A 12339-nucleotide genomic window follows, 5' to 3' on the forward strand; every position below is an offset into this window, starting at 1 on the left:
ATGTTACCCTTCCCTCCGGGGTGGAGGCAAGCAGACCGCCCCAGGCTCCGCAGCAGCAGGGAGGCCAATCGGACAGCCAGCATCTCTTCCCAGCCCCCCCGCCCCGATGGCTAGCAGAGAACAGGGGTGTGTTAAGACCCCATACCTCCCTCCTCCCGCTCAAGTGTAGTGTTGCTGCGTGTTGCTCTAAAGTGTATTTAAAACAAGGGAGAGCATGGTGCTGCTGCCAGAGAGCAGCAGGTGTTAGCACGGCCCCTCCCGAGAACCCTCAATGTCTACATGGATTTAAAATTGAGAGGTGGGCACCGGCGCCAGAGGCAGGTTTGAATACACAGACCGTCTACTGGACGCCGTTAACGTGCCCACCCTCAAGGCCCTATATATATATATATGTGTGTGTTATGAGAGTGTAAGTAATGTGGATGTCTAAGTTGTGAGATAAAATTGAGGCACAGGTGGCCAGAAGAGGACAGAGGGGGGGGGGGAATGTCTCCCCTGCACCCTGGTGACACACCCGCACCCCAAAGCCCTACCTGTGTGGGTGGGTGTGGTGGAGCGTGAAGAGGGAGGCAGCCGGGGATGGGGAGGAAAAGAAGGGAGGGGAGGGTGTCCCTCCCTAGGGCCAGCTCCCCCGCTGACCCCAATATGCACCCCCGTCCCCTGGTATCCACCAAGGCAAGGGAGCCCAGGCCCATCCAGACCGGGGCCTACGGCAGCAACACCGCCAAGCCCCACAGGACCCGGGGCAGCCCACTCTACCCCACCGCAGAGGAAACTGTACCCACCCCAACATTCAATCATCTCCCAGACTACACAAGACACAGACACCCAGGTTAAGTTTATTCTCCACCTCTCCTATGTCTCTCCCCCACCTGCAGAGTGGACTCCTGCAAAGATGGAACAACCTCCCTGCCAGTTCAAGAGCCCCCCGGTTAGGCCGATGCACAAGAGGCCCCCTGCGCCAGGGCTGAGCCCCCGTGCACCCACCCGCCCACAACCTCGGCGACACACCGACGAGGACCGAAGCCCCCAAGGCCCAGCCAGAGCCCCAGCACGGAGGCGAAGCACCCCCGAACCCCAAACCCCCACGCCCGCCCCGGATCCACTCAGGGGCAGCCAGGCCACCAGGCCAGTAACCTACGTCCGCCAGCACAGACCATCCTCCAGCCCCGCTGCACGCGGCCACGAGGAGAACAACCTCTGAGAGCGACCAGAGCCACTAACCAGGTTATGAACACAACCCCCGGGTTAAGCCCTCCAGGGATAACGTCTCTAGGGGTCCTCCAGGTGCCCTAAGCCCATCCCAACCTCCACATCAACCACAATAGCCAAGGCGGGACCAAACCACGACCCCCCACCCCCGCTAGGTGATGGAGCCGATCAAAGGAGCCCAGAGGGATTGATCTAATGTGGTGGCAGAGGCTATATCGAGACTAATGTGATCTATTAGATAGTTTCTGTATTGGCTAGAATTAAGATTATTTTTATTTTTCCAGTTCATGAGGACCGTTTTCTTGGCGATGCATAGGGCAATAAAAACCATGTGGACTGTATTAATTTCTGTAGTGACATCATCCAAATTTCCCAACAAGCATACTAAAGGGGAGGTTGGAATTTTACATTTCAGACACTTTGATAAGTCCTCACATATCTCGTGCCAAAACTTCTGCACTGGTGGACAGAACCAAAGAGCGTGGATGTAACTGTCTGGTGTATTGCCTTGACAGTGTGAGCAGTTGTTGGCGGATGTAAAGCCCATCTTAAACATTCGATGACCTGTATAGTGCACTCTATGCAGTATTTTGTATTGTATTAATTGCAGATTGGGATTTTTAATAAATTTAAAGGTTTTTAAGCAAATCTGAGACCAGACGTTTTGGTCTAAGCTGACTGATAAATCTGCTTCCCACTTTGCAATAGGAAGGGATATTGATTCATCTATTTTAGAAAGTGTTCTGTATATTTTAGATAATAGTTTGGGGGATTTAAGAGTAAGAAATTGAACCACACTTGGTGGTGTTTGTAATTCAACTTGACTGAGGTTAAATTTCTTTTTTACTATGGATTTAATTTGTTGATATTCTAAAAATCTTTTCTTGTTGATCCCATATTGTGTAACTAGTCTGTCAAATGGAATAAATTCTGTTCCCTCTAATATATGTTCTAAGTATTTAATTCCTTTACAACTCCATTCTGGGAAATTAATCATATTTTTGTTTTGTAATATGTCAGGGTTATTCCAGATAGGTGTACGTTTGCATGGGATTAATGAAGACTCCGTTATTTTTAGAAACTCCCACCATGCTGACAGAGAAAAGCTGATGTTGATGCTTTTAAAGCATTCATGTCTTTTGATGTTTGAGCTAATAAATGGTAGGTCTGAAATCTCTAGATCATTGCATAGTGCCTGTTCAACATCTAGCCAGGGCTCATCTAAGAGGGTACATTTTAACCATTCTGAGATGAACTGAAGCCTGTTGGCTAAGAAGTATTGGTGAAAATTAGGCAGATCTAGTCCTCCTCTATCCTTGGTTCTTTGTAGCGTTTTTAAGCTGATGCGCGGGGGTTTATCTTTCCAAAGGAATTTAGAAATATGTGAATCCAGAGATCTGAACCAATCTTGTGATGGTTTGTTAGGGATCATTAAAAATAAGTAATTTATTTTTGGCAAGATCATCATTTTTATAGTGGCGACCCTTCCCATGAGTGATATGGGTAGAGATTTCCATCTAGTCAGATCGCCTTCTACTTTCTTTAGAAGTGGGATGTGGTTTAATTTAATTAAGTCTGAAAGCTTAGGAGAAACAATAATACCTAAATATTTAATATTTCCAGATTGTAGTGGGGCAGAAGATGAATTGTGGAAGGAGCAGTTAATGGGAAGAACTGTAGATTTTGGCCAGTTAATTGAATAGTCTGAAACTCTTGAAAACCAGTTTATTAGAGTAATTACCTCAGAGAGGTTGATTTGTGAGTTTTGCAGAAAAAGCAACACATCATCTGCATAGAGACTGATTTTATGTTCTACGTTATTACATTTTATGCCCTTAATTGTTGTAGCCTGTCTAAGTGCTGCTGCTAGAGGTTCGATAAAAATTGCAAAAAGTGAAGGGGAGAGTGGGCATCCCTGTCTGGTGCCCCTCAGGAGACAAAAGCTGGAGGATGTCTGGTCATTTGTTCTGATACGAGCTGTTGGGGAATTGTATAATATTCTTATCCAATTTATGAAAGAGTTTCCAAAACCAAATTTGTGTAAAGTTGCAAATAAAAATTTCCAGTTAACTCTGTCAAATGCTTTTTCTGCATCTAGAGATAATATTATGGTTTCAATGTTTTTATTGTATGAGTAGTCTATTAAATTAAGAAATCTACGAGTATTTGTTGAGGAGTGCCGACCTTTTATGAAACCAGTTTGGTCAGGATGAATTAAGAGGGGGGTTATTTTCTCTAATCTCTTTGAGAGAGCTTTGCAGATTATTTTAAGGTCTACATTTATAAGGGATATTGGACGATAACTTGAGGGAAATAAAGGGTCTTTTCCTGGTTTTAGCAGGAAAAAACTAACTATTTTAACTGAATATCCATATGAAAGAATGAAATGATCAGTTCCAATGTCACTTACAAACACAATGACTCAGGCACCGAAACGGCTATGACAAAACTCCTTGTCATCAAAAAGTGTGCATCAGATATGAAACATATTTTTCCCCTAATACAGCCGCGACTCAGTAAAAAGAGGTTTTCGCAGTGCTTTCTGCACACTAGCGTCTAGATCTTTTATGGGAAATCCTGGAGAGGTGAGAACCAGATGGGGATATTGAAAACACCAGAGTGCCGGCTTCCATCATTCATCATGATCAAGGCTTCTGAGAAATTGAAAACAGGCCCCAGAGAAACACAAGTCCAGACACTCACAGATGAAAAGGAGGCAAGCTTCCAATTAGATGCCTGCAAAACAGATTTTTCCATGCAATGCCAAAGGCGTAGAAATAAAGAAAGATGAGAAAAGGGGATGGAAAAGTTGACAGAAGATATCAAAGGCTTGTGGGAGAGGAGGATATGCTTAATATATTTTTTCTTTATTTATTAAATTGAAAAACTGACTCCTTGGGGGTGGTGTAATGTTTGTTCTAAGCGATAACCTACACTGCAGTAACTGGGCTGAGGACCTGTTAAATTACACAAATTAAAACAAGAAAGTTAAGTGGACCATGACATGCTTTTTTAATTACCCTATTCAGGTAAGCTGTGGCTGTTATTCATAAAAATAACACATTCACTTCTGAGCTTTTTCACACCTCCTACCTGATAAGAGACTCCAGGATAAGGGGGGTTGGTCCCTTCTGAAACTCCAGCTCTTTGTAATGCAGTGCCTTGGCATAGGCACGGCATTTGGCAGCTCTCTCACCGAGCAGCACAATGCCGTTATCGTCTCTGAGGGGCAGAGGGCCCTGGAAAAGGAAATTGTATATAATAAATAACTCTAAATGACAATCATTCCACTGGCTCTGATTATCCAACTATGAAGAATACCATCATTCTTCGACGGTGGGCTCGTTGCCGAGGAGCATATTGAAACTGAAATCACAGCCCAACCATAACATTCACAGTCCTTAATGTAACAGCATCATTATTATTATGCAAAGTCTAAAGTTCCTATTTTATCAAAAGGTTAACACATTTCCGTGTTTCTGGAGTTAATCTTTTTCTTACTGTTAATATAATGCTGCATGTGACTGTGCAAATAAGTAGATGAACAAATAACAGCAAATGAGTATCACGTCTCTACATCTATATCTGCTGTAGTTCTTGTCTTTTCTGGAAGAGACATAAACTGATAAAAAGCGAATTAAATTTTGTGATGTTGATGGCAGAAATAATTAAGTGAACCAAATAAAATATCTGTATTATTTTCACAAAGAAAATTAAGTTCTAAAAGGCTGTGAGAAGAATATTATCTCAACATCATAAACACGTGCAGTGGGACTGCAAAAGCATTTATTTTTTACACTTTGTGTTGTGGATTAATTTAAAACAGATGAATTTCCATTTATACTTCGCAATTTAGACCGATATACACTGACGCTATAAACATTTAAAATCAAATTAAGAATACGACTAATTATTTGAGCGAGAGTTAAAAACATTAAACCTATTTTGATTTTTGAGAGACATTTTTATTACAATCTTTAACAAAGCAAAACTTGATTGATGTAGAAAAAAATACTCTGGCTAATATAAAAATTTTGAGGATTAGAATTTAATTTTGAAAATGCTGTTTGAGAGTCAGTTCACATCTGCAAGGACCCTAAAACATGTATGTCTAAACAATAGCACAGCTATTAGTTTAATTAGGTTATCAGGTCACTGCTAACCTTATCGCTGTGCTCCATGAACTCTGCCAAGTTGAGCAAAGTCTGTGTGACCTCAGCAATGTCTTGAGATGTGAGCGCTAACTCAATGCTGCGGATCAGCTCATCCTGCTGGTCCTCACTCAGCTCAGACCAACATGAGAGGAAAGCTGCATTGAACAAGTCTCTGGGGTCAACAAAAACAACATATTGCCATTAAAACAACATTAAAATATTCAAATATTTTGCAGTAGCGAGATCATTCTAAAAGTTGTAAAAATGATCACAGAATAAACAGGTGTTTGTGCTTTTACACAGCTTTTTTTTTTTTTAGCATTTTAGTAACTCTGCTTTTCATACAGCTACATACAGTCACCTTTGACATTGTCAAGTTTGACCAGTTTTGCACTACTGATAACTGAGAATCTTTTGGCAGTAGTGACTGCCCAAAACTCTATGCAAAGACAGAGCTTCAGATTTTATGTACATTTTTCATAAGGAATTATGTTTGCATTTACCTGGCAAGAGGGATGTAGGTCTGAGCCAGTGACCAGCACGAGCGCAGAGCTGGGGAGGATGACTCTTTGAGCAGGACAACACTCAAGCGCCTCAGCCACTCCAGCCAGTCATCTTTGGACACCTTCCTGGCAGCTCCCCAAGCCTTTCCAGTGTCAGAAATCATCAATTTCAGAACAAATATGTGGACGCAAAGTTTTCACATGTAATGTGTATGGGATAATCTGACTATAATGTAAGCTGTGAGATTTTTTTTATTGTTATCTTGATGATGGTAGTGAAGAGCGCTGTGTAATTTATCGGTCCACAGGCCAGTCTGACACCACTCTGTAAACTATCATCAAATCAGCGGGTAATCCTTTGTTTTCTGCAGTCAAATATACGCACTGATTGTGGTGTTCTGCTCATATGACGATGTTGTTCCATTAATTTATCACCAGTTTGTTGACTCATGCATCCTCACCACAATTGAACTACGGCTTTCAGCACTGCTTGCTGTACACAAATGAAACACCTGCCACACTGCCACCGATATAAACATTGGACGTGTGCGTGTCTTTAATCATGGGGGGAAAAAAATGCCAACTGTTCCTTCCAACCTTCTGGAGTGCAGTAGTGCTGACGTGGAGCTTCTTCATAGGCCCCGCCTCTACTGGTCCGCTGACCAAAGCATCACCTTGGTTACCACGAACCTGGCGATGCTGGAAAATTAGAGGGTCTTCTTCCTCCTCTGCCAGAGTATAGCCCTGATAGGCACAAAAACAAACATAAACAAACACATGCAGGCCACACACATGCAGGCCACACACATTCAAACTGTTGAGCTGGGCCCCAAAACACGTTTTATGAAAGTTGAAGTGCATTTCCTTCCTGAGGGACTGTTGATAAACAAGACATGGTAATGACTTGCTTATGGTGCACTGAATATGAAATGTTTATTTATTGCCAGACCATGTGAGGTCATCATGTGCCATGTGAGGTTATGAAATAAAAGACTGGCAGTTCACAGATAATCGACAAGACATGTGTGAAAAATGTGTAGTAATAATCTGGATTTACTGGCGAGCCATACCTTGACAATCCGACATATGAGTATGTCGTAACGCTGGTGGTTGATCCTGTGCTTTAGCATCACTTTATTCACCATGGGGATGAAGATCTGGTACTGAAAATAAGAGGAGAGAGGAAGGATAAACATAAGGGTGTATGTGTGTCTGGAGACCGCTTTCCCTTCACCACAAAGTAAATAACTGGGTGTCCTGCACTTGTTTCTAACCTTCATGAACCTCAGATCAAAAGCTTCCCCTACACATTAACGACACGGGGTTTGAGGGATAAGGGAGGGGAAGGCTTGAGAGGACAGGCAGGGGTAAATGTGACCTCATCCGCTCCTGTAAACACCACCCCATGCTGCGTAATGGTCAATGACATCAGCAGTCTGGCAGGAAGTAATAAAACTAGGAGGGGGGGGGGGGGGGGCAGTGCATGTGAAGCCAACAGTAGGAAGACTGGAAAAGTACAGTTAATAGTATCTACAGCTAAAAGACAGCCCGGGGGACAGCTCTGGTTACCTTCTTGCCCAACTGGAATACAAGTGAGGACAGGGTGTCCATGGAAGTGGAACGCAGCTCTGGAGTAGTGTCAAGTGTCCGAACGATCGGGTGGATAATGCGTGAAGCGTAGTCTGTGAAGTCCAGGGACTCTGTCAGTCGGTCCAGTGTCTCCAAGGCAACCCTGAGCCACAGAGGAAAAACAAAGGAAGCTCAGCTTTACTCAAATGTTTGTAGGACACAGACTTAGAGACACAGCCTGCTCCGATAGCCAAGAAGTCATGTGAAAAATCTGACATCGCTGCCAGATGGATTCTTTAATAAAAAACATACACATAAAAATGTTTAGCTTTGTTCTTTTTCCCCCTCTTTTAACCACAGTGATGGTCTAATTTTAATTTCCCATTTCTGTGGTGACATCAGATTGATGCTAAATACATTTTTATTTGCAAAATTAAGTGAGAATTACTTTTATTATCACACTAGATTCCTCACTAAAACTACGGGTGTAGCGCTTACTTGCGTGCCTGCAGGGGCACATCAGGGGCATCAAAGAGCTTGACAATGGGAGGCAGCAACAAGTGGAGGTAGTCATCTAGGTTGGCACCAAACAGCTGGATGGCATTGAGTAGCTGAAAAGGACAGCACACATTCCTTAATTCCACATACTGCAGCACTTAAACATGAGCGGCTTTGATGAGCTTGTAAATGCTTTTCTTCAGGAGCTCTGAAGGGAAAGCCGAATGGCATTTTATTTCAGCAAGGTGCTGGCACACGAGCCAGCCATCCAGGAAATCTGTGTATAGCTGTTAGCGAATGAGTGAGCATGAATCTGTCACAGGATGCAAATCATAAAGTAAAATACGAACATTACATTAGTGGGTTTTGGGGTTTTTTTAAACATCAATTTTACCTTCCTTAAAATTGATGTTAGTTTCATGACGTACCTCTGCTTGGGGCTTTTTGTCAATTTTAGATTATTAATCTACATATCACCAATGACTGTATATCTTCTATTATTAGTGAGTACAGCCATGTTTACTGCATACAAATTCCAACATTAACTAAATGGCATTTTTTGAGAAAGCCTCACAGTGCCTTAAGGTAACAGTAAACATGGTGTTGTGTGGCGCATGTGCACACAGGCTTGGTGGCTACATGGTGGTCTTAAAGGATGACGTCTATTGAAAGCATCAAAATTACCCCAGCCCCCCAATACATACCATGACCGCCTCTGCTTTTTCCCCACTCTCCAACCCCATGTCTAAAGTGCACACGGCGAGACAGCAGGAAGTTGAGTTGGAGGTGTACAAGTGTGTGTATGTGTGAGCCTAGAAGGGTGGGGGGAGCTCAGGGGAGAAGGCTTCTTGAAATGATGGAAGTATGTTTTTCTTCACCTCTCCTGTAGACAAGCGGGAAATCTGATTCCCACTCCCCTCATTTCATGACCCCCATGCTGCGCTAAAGATCAGGCTCCAGACACAGACCTGAGTTACAGACAATCCAGATTGTGGGCTGCTGAATTATACTATACTACAGACTTTGAAACTAAACAGCACCAGAGGAGAGAAGACTAGATGACTGTGCTCTGCACGATTCTGTGTTTGTGGTCTCCCCGTAAATCGTGATTTAGGGTTTGAGGGAAAACCCTGACAACTACTGGCTGCCGCTGCTGAAACAGGAGAGTGTGTTACTTATAGGTCCGTTCTGTCTTTGAACTGCTGTATTACGAGCAAGTGGCTTAGACCTCAAAAAGTCCTGATGGATATTGATGGAAGCCACAAACATAAAACACCACCCCAATAAATCAACTGAAGGTTGAGCTCATGTACTTTCAGTATGAGTGTAGAGTGATGTGAGCTTAAATTATTAAATCTAAACTAATGCTAGCAAAATCAAGTCATCTCGTCATTCTGACACAGGCCCTTTTCAGTCTAGTTAATATAGTTTCTCCACTAGATTTATGACAAGTTTTACTTTGACTCAGTGCAACTCGCAAAGAAATCTATTACAAAACACAGATTCAGGGTTGTGCTACACTGAGACATTCATAATGGAGGTTTTTTTGTGGCCATTGCTAATTTTTGACAATAAACTTTCATTATTCTATCTTACAGGATCCTTATATCTTCATGTTTTCACATTTTCAGATCCATTTTTTAAGGACACAGCATGTGTTGAGTACAACTTTTAACCAGGCCATCATTATACATTTCTATGGTTTGAGCTGCTGGTAGACGTCAGCCTGAAATCTAAAAGTTAGTGTGTCGCTAAAAGCAGAGAAAACTGCAAACAGCCTGTTCAGACTGCTATTACCAAGGTATTATCTATTTCTTGTAACATTACAAGAAATGTAATGGTAAATTACTAGTTAGTGTTTCCTTGAGAGTATGAATGTGTATCAGGGAGTCTATGAAAGAAAGCTTTCTGCACAGCGCTAAAATGTTATTATTAATGAAGATTTTAGGGCTTTGATAATTCTCAATATACAATAAGTGAAACAACATAATTATTCTGTCTTAATATTTCTCTCGTGTTGTCTTATGCTATAAATTCTGCACAACACTTTCCTTCACTGTGGCACTCTTTTCCTATCATATAGCAGTATAAATCACCAGAGATGCTGAAATTCATTTGGAGAAAGGTGAAGGGATCCCAAAGCCTGCTGCTGTATTTCTTCCCTGCCCCCAAGTTAAGAGAACCCTCAGCATGTAATTCCACACAGGGTTCAAATTGTGCGTGGGAGGGTGTCAGACACAAAAATGAATAGGGCCAAAGAGGGCCCTTTGTCTGTGACGGTTCTCCCTGCTGGTTTGCGTGGCTGCTCTTTAAAGCACTTGAGGGGAAGTGTGGCTGATGATAATCAGCAGCACTGGCAAAACTTTGGCCCGGTGTGCCAATCCTCCTCCAAAAAAGTTTCCTGAAGATCAGTTGCTGGCGCGCTATCCTCTAGACATCCATTTTGCTTTTGGTTGGCATTTGGTTTTTATTACTGACTACACCACTCGTGCAATCACGCACTTCTCAAGTTTCTTTCTTCTGAAAGAAAATGTATTATGCGCTTTTGTTTATAACAAAAAACACCAATTATTTAGAAAATGTCATTTCTCAAGGAGTCCAAAGGGACAAGAAATACAAATACAATGTCTTTCCAACAAATGCATGATATCTCAAGAGTTTACTTAATTATTCTGTTTACTAATTACATCACAATATCTCGCATGATACCAAACTAATCATGATCAACCAGTTAGTCTTAATAAAGCAGCTGGCTTTAACCACTGATTTTATTCAGTTACAGAGTTTAACTTTAAATCTTTTGACTTACTTCAGTTAAACTAAGTATGATCATACTTATATATATTAAAAATTTTATTTTATATTTTATATTAAAAATTATATTAAAATTTCCAGCACCCTTTTTGCTTTAATATAACTTGAGGTTACTCTATTCCGTAACCCCCGTTCTCTGATAACATGAGTGAGGTGTCTCACTATGGGGAACGCTCTCTCAGCGTTGTCCTCAGAAGCCTCTATATCATTACTCCAGCCAGTATTGGCTGGCAGTCGTGACGCTTGCGTCAGGGAGGGGCCACCCTCCTCCCTATAAAAGGGTGTGACGCAGCGTCACCCGTCATTCAAGATAAGCTCACCTCTTCCTCGCTTCGTGCAAGGAGGGTGATCTGGTGAGACACCTCACTCATGTTATAAGAGAACGGGGGTTACGGAATAGAGTAACCTCAAGTTCTCTTTCAAACATTCGTTTCGGTGTCTCACTATGGGGATATGCAGACTCCCGTATTGCCAGATAAGCCCATCTGAACGACTGACTGCCAATTTAGGAGGTCTCGTGGGGACCCACACTTAACACAGTGTGGGCTAGAGACGGTGCAGTGACATCCAACCTGTAAAACCTTGCAAAGGTCAAAGGTGAAGCCCAGCTCGCAGCTGCACATATCTCTTCTATAGAGACACCCCTAAAAAGGGCCCAAGAGGTTGCCATCCCTCTGGTAGAATGAGCACGAAGTCCCTCCGGGGGGGGCAGACCCGTGCTGGAATAAGCCAATTGGATCGCCTCAACAATCCAGTGGGAAATGCGTTGTTTGCTAACGGGCTTGCCAAGATGTGGTTTAGCCCAGGAAACAAACAGCTGATCCGACCTCCTGAAAGCCTTCGTTCTCTCTATATAGGTACATAAAGCCCTAACTGGACAGAGAGCATGTAGGCGCTCCTGTTCAGGGGAGGAGAAAGGAGGAGGGCAAAAAGCTTCCAGCTCCAATGGGGTGCATTGGAGATAAGGAATTTTGGGCACAAAGGCCAGATTTGGCCTGAGTGTGACTCTAGAGTTATCCCGCGTGAATCGGGTGCACTCTTTGTGTATTGACAGCGCATGAATATCACTGACACGCTTCGCAGATGCGAGAGCCAGGAGCAATGCAGTCTTCAAAGACAGGATTTTTATTTCCACCTGGTTTAGTGGTTCAAATGGTGGCTGTGAAACTGCCCCCAGCACCAGGGATAAATCCCACGTGGGAACGAGAGGTTTAGACACCGGGTGGAGCCGTCGTGCCCCTTTCATGAAACGGCAGACTAGCGGGTGATGGCTCACCGGGCCATCCACGAAGCCCACATGGCAGGCTGAAATGGCTGCTAGATATACTTTAATTGTGGAAAAGGCCTTTCCTTTATCTAACAGTTCTTGGAGAAAGGAGAGAATTGTTGTCACAGAGCATTGAAAGGAGAGAGTGTGAGACTTTCCACACCATTCCTCAAATACCCTCCACTTGTTCTCATACAATGATCTTGTGGAGGGGGCTCTAGCACTCTGAATAGTGGCTATAACACCCTGGGGGAGTCCTGCCGTACTCAGATTCAACCTCTCACGGGCCAAGCCCACAGGGCAAGGCGCTCGGGGTGAGGGT

At 43.1% G+C, this 12339-nt stretch overlaps 1 protein-coding gene across 1 annotated transcript in view; it reads right to left on the minus strand.

The window, feature by feature from the left end:
* mtor (mechanistic target of rapamycin kinase) overlaps positions 1-12339 on the minus strand; it is an 87629-nt gene that overhangs the window by 52330 nt on the left and 22960 nt on the right. The window contains 7 exon segments of the mRNA XM_085145220.1: positions 4306-4451; positions 5376-5538; positions 5870-6012; positions 6467-6613; positions 6940-7032; positions 7439-7601; positions 7937-8049. Coding sequence (XP_085001346.1) covers positions 4306-4451; positions 5376-5538; positions 5870-6012; positions 6467-6613; positions 6940-7032; positions 7439-7601; positions 7937-8049 — 968 coding nt within the window.

The sequence above is a fragment of the Neolamprologus multifasciatus genome, chromosome 20, assembly GCF_963576455.1.
Source record: "Neolamprologus multifasciatus chromosome 20, fNeoMul1.2, whole genome shotgun sequence".
NCBI classification, from domain to species: Eukaryota; Metazoa; Chordata; class Actinopteri; order Cichliformes; family Cichlidae; genus Neolamprologus; species Neolamprologus multifasciatus.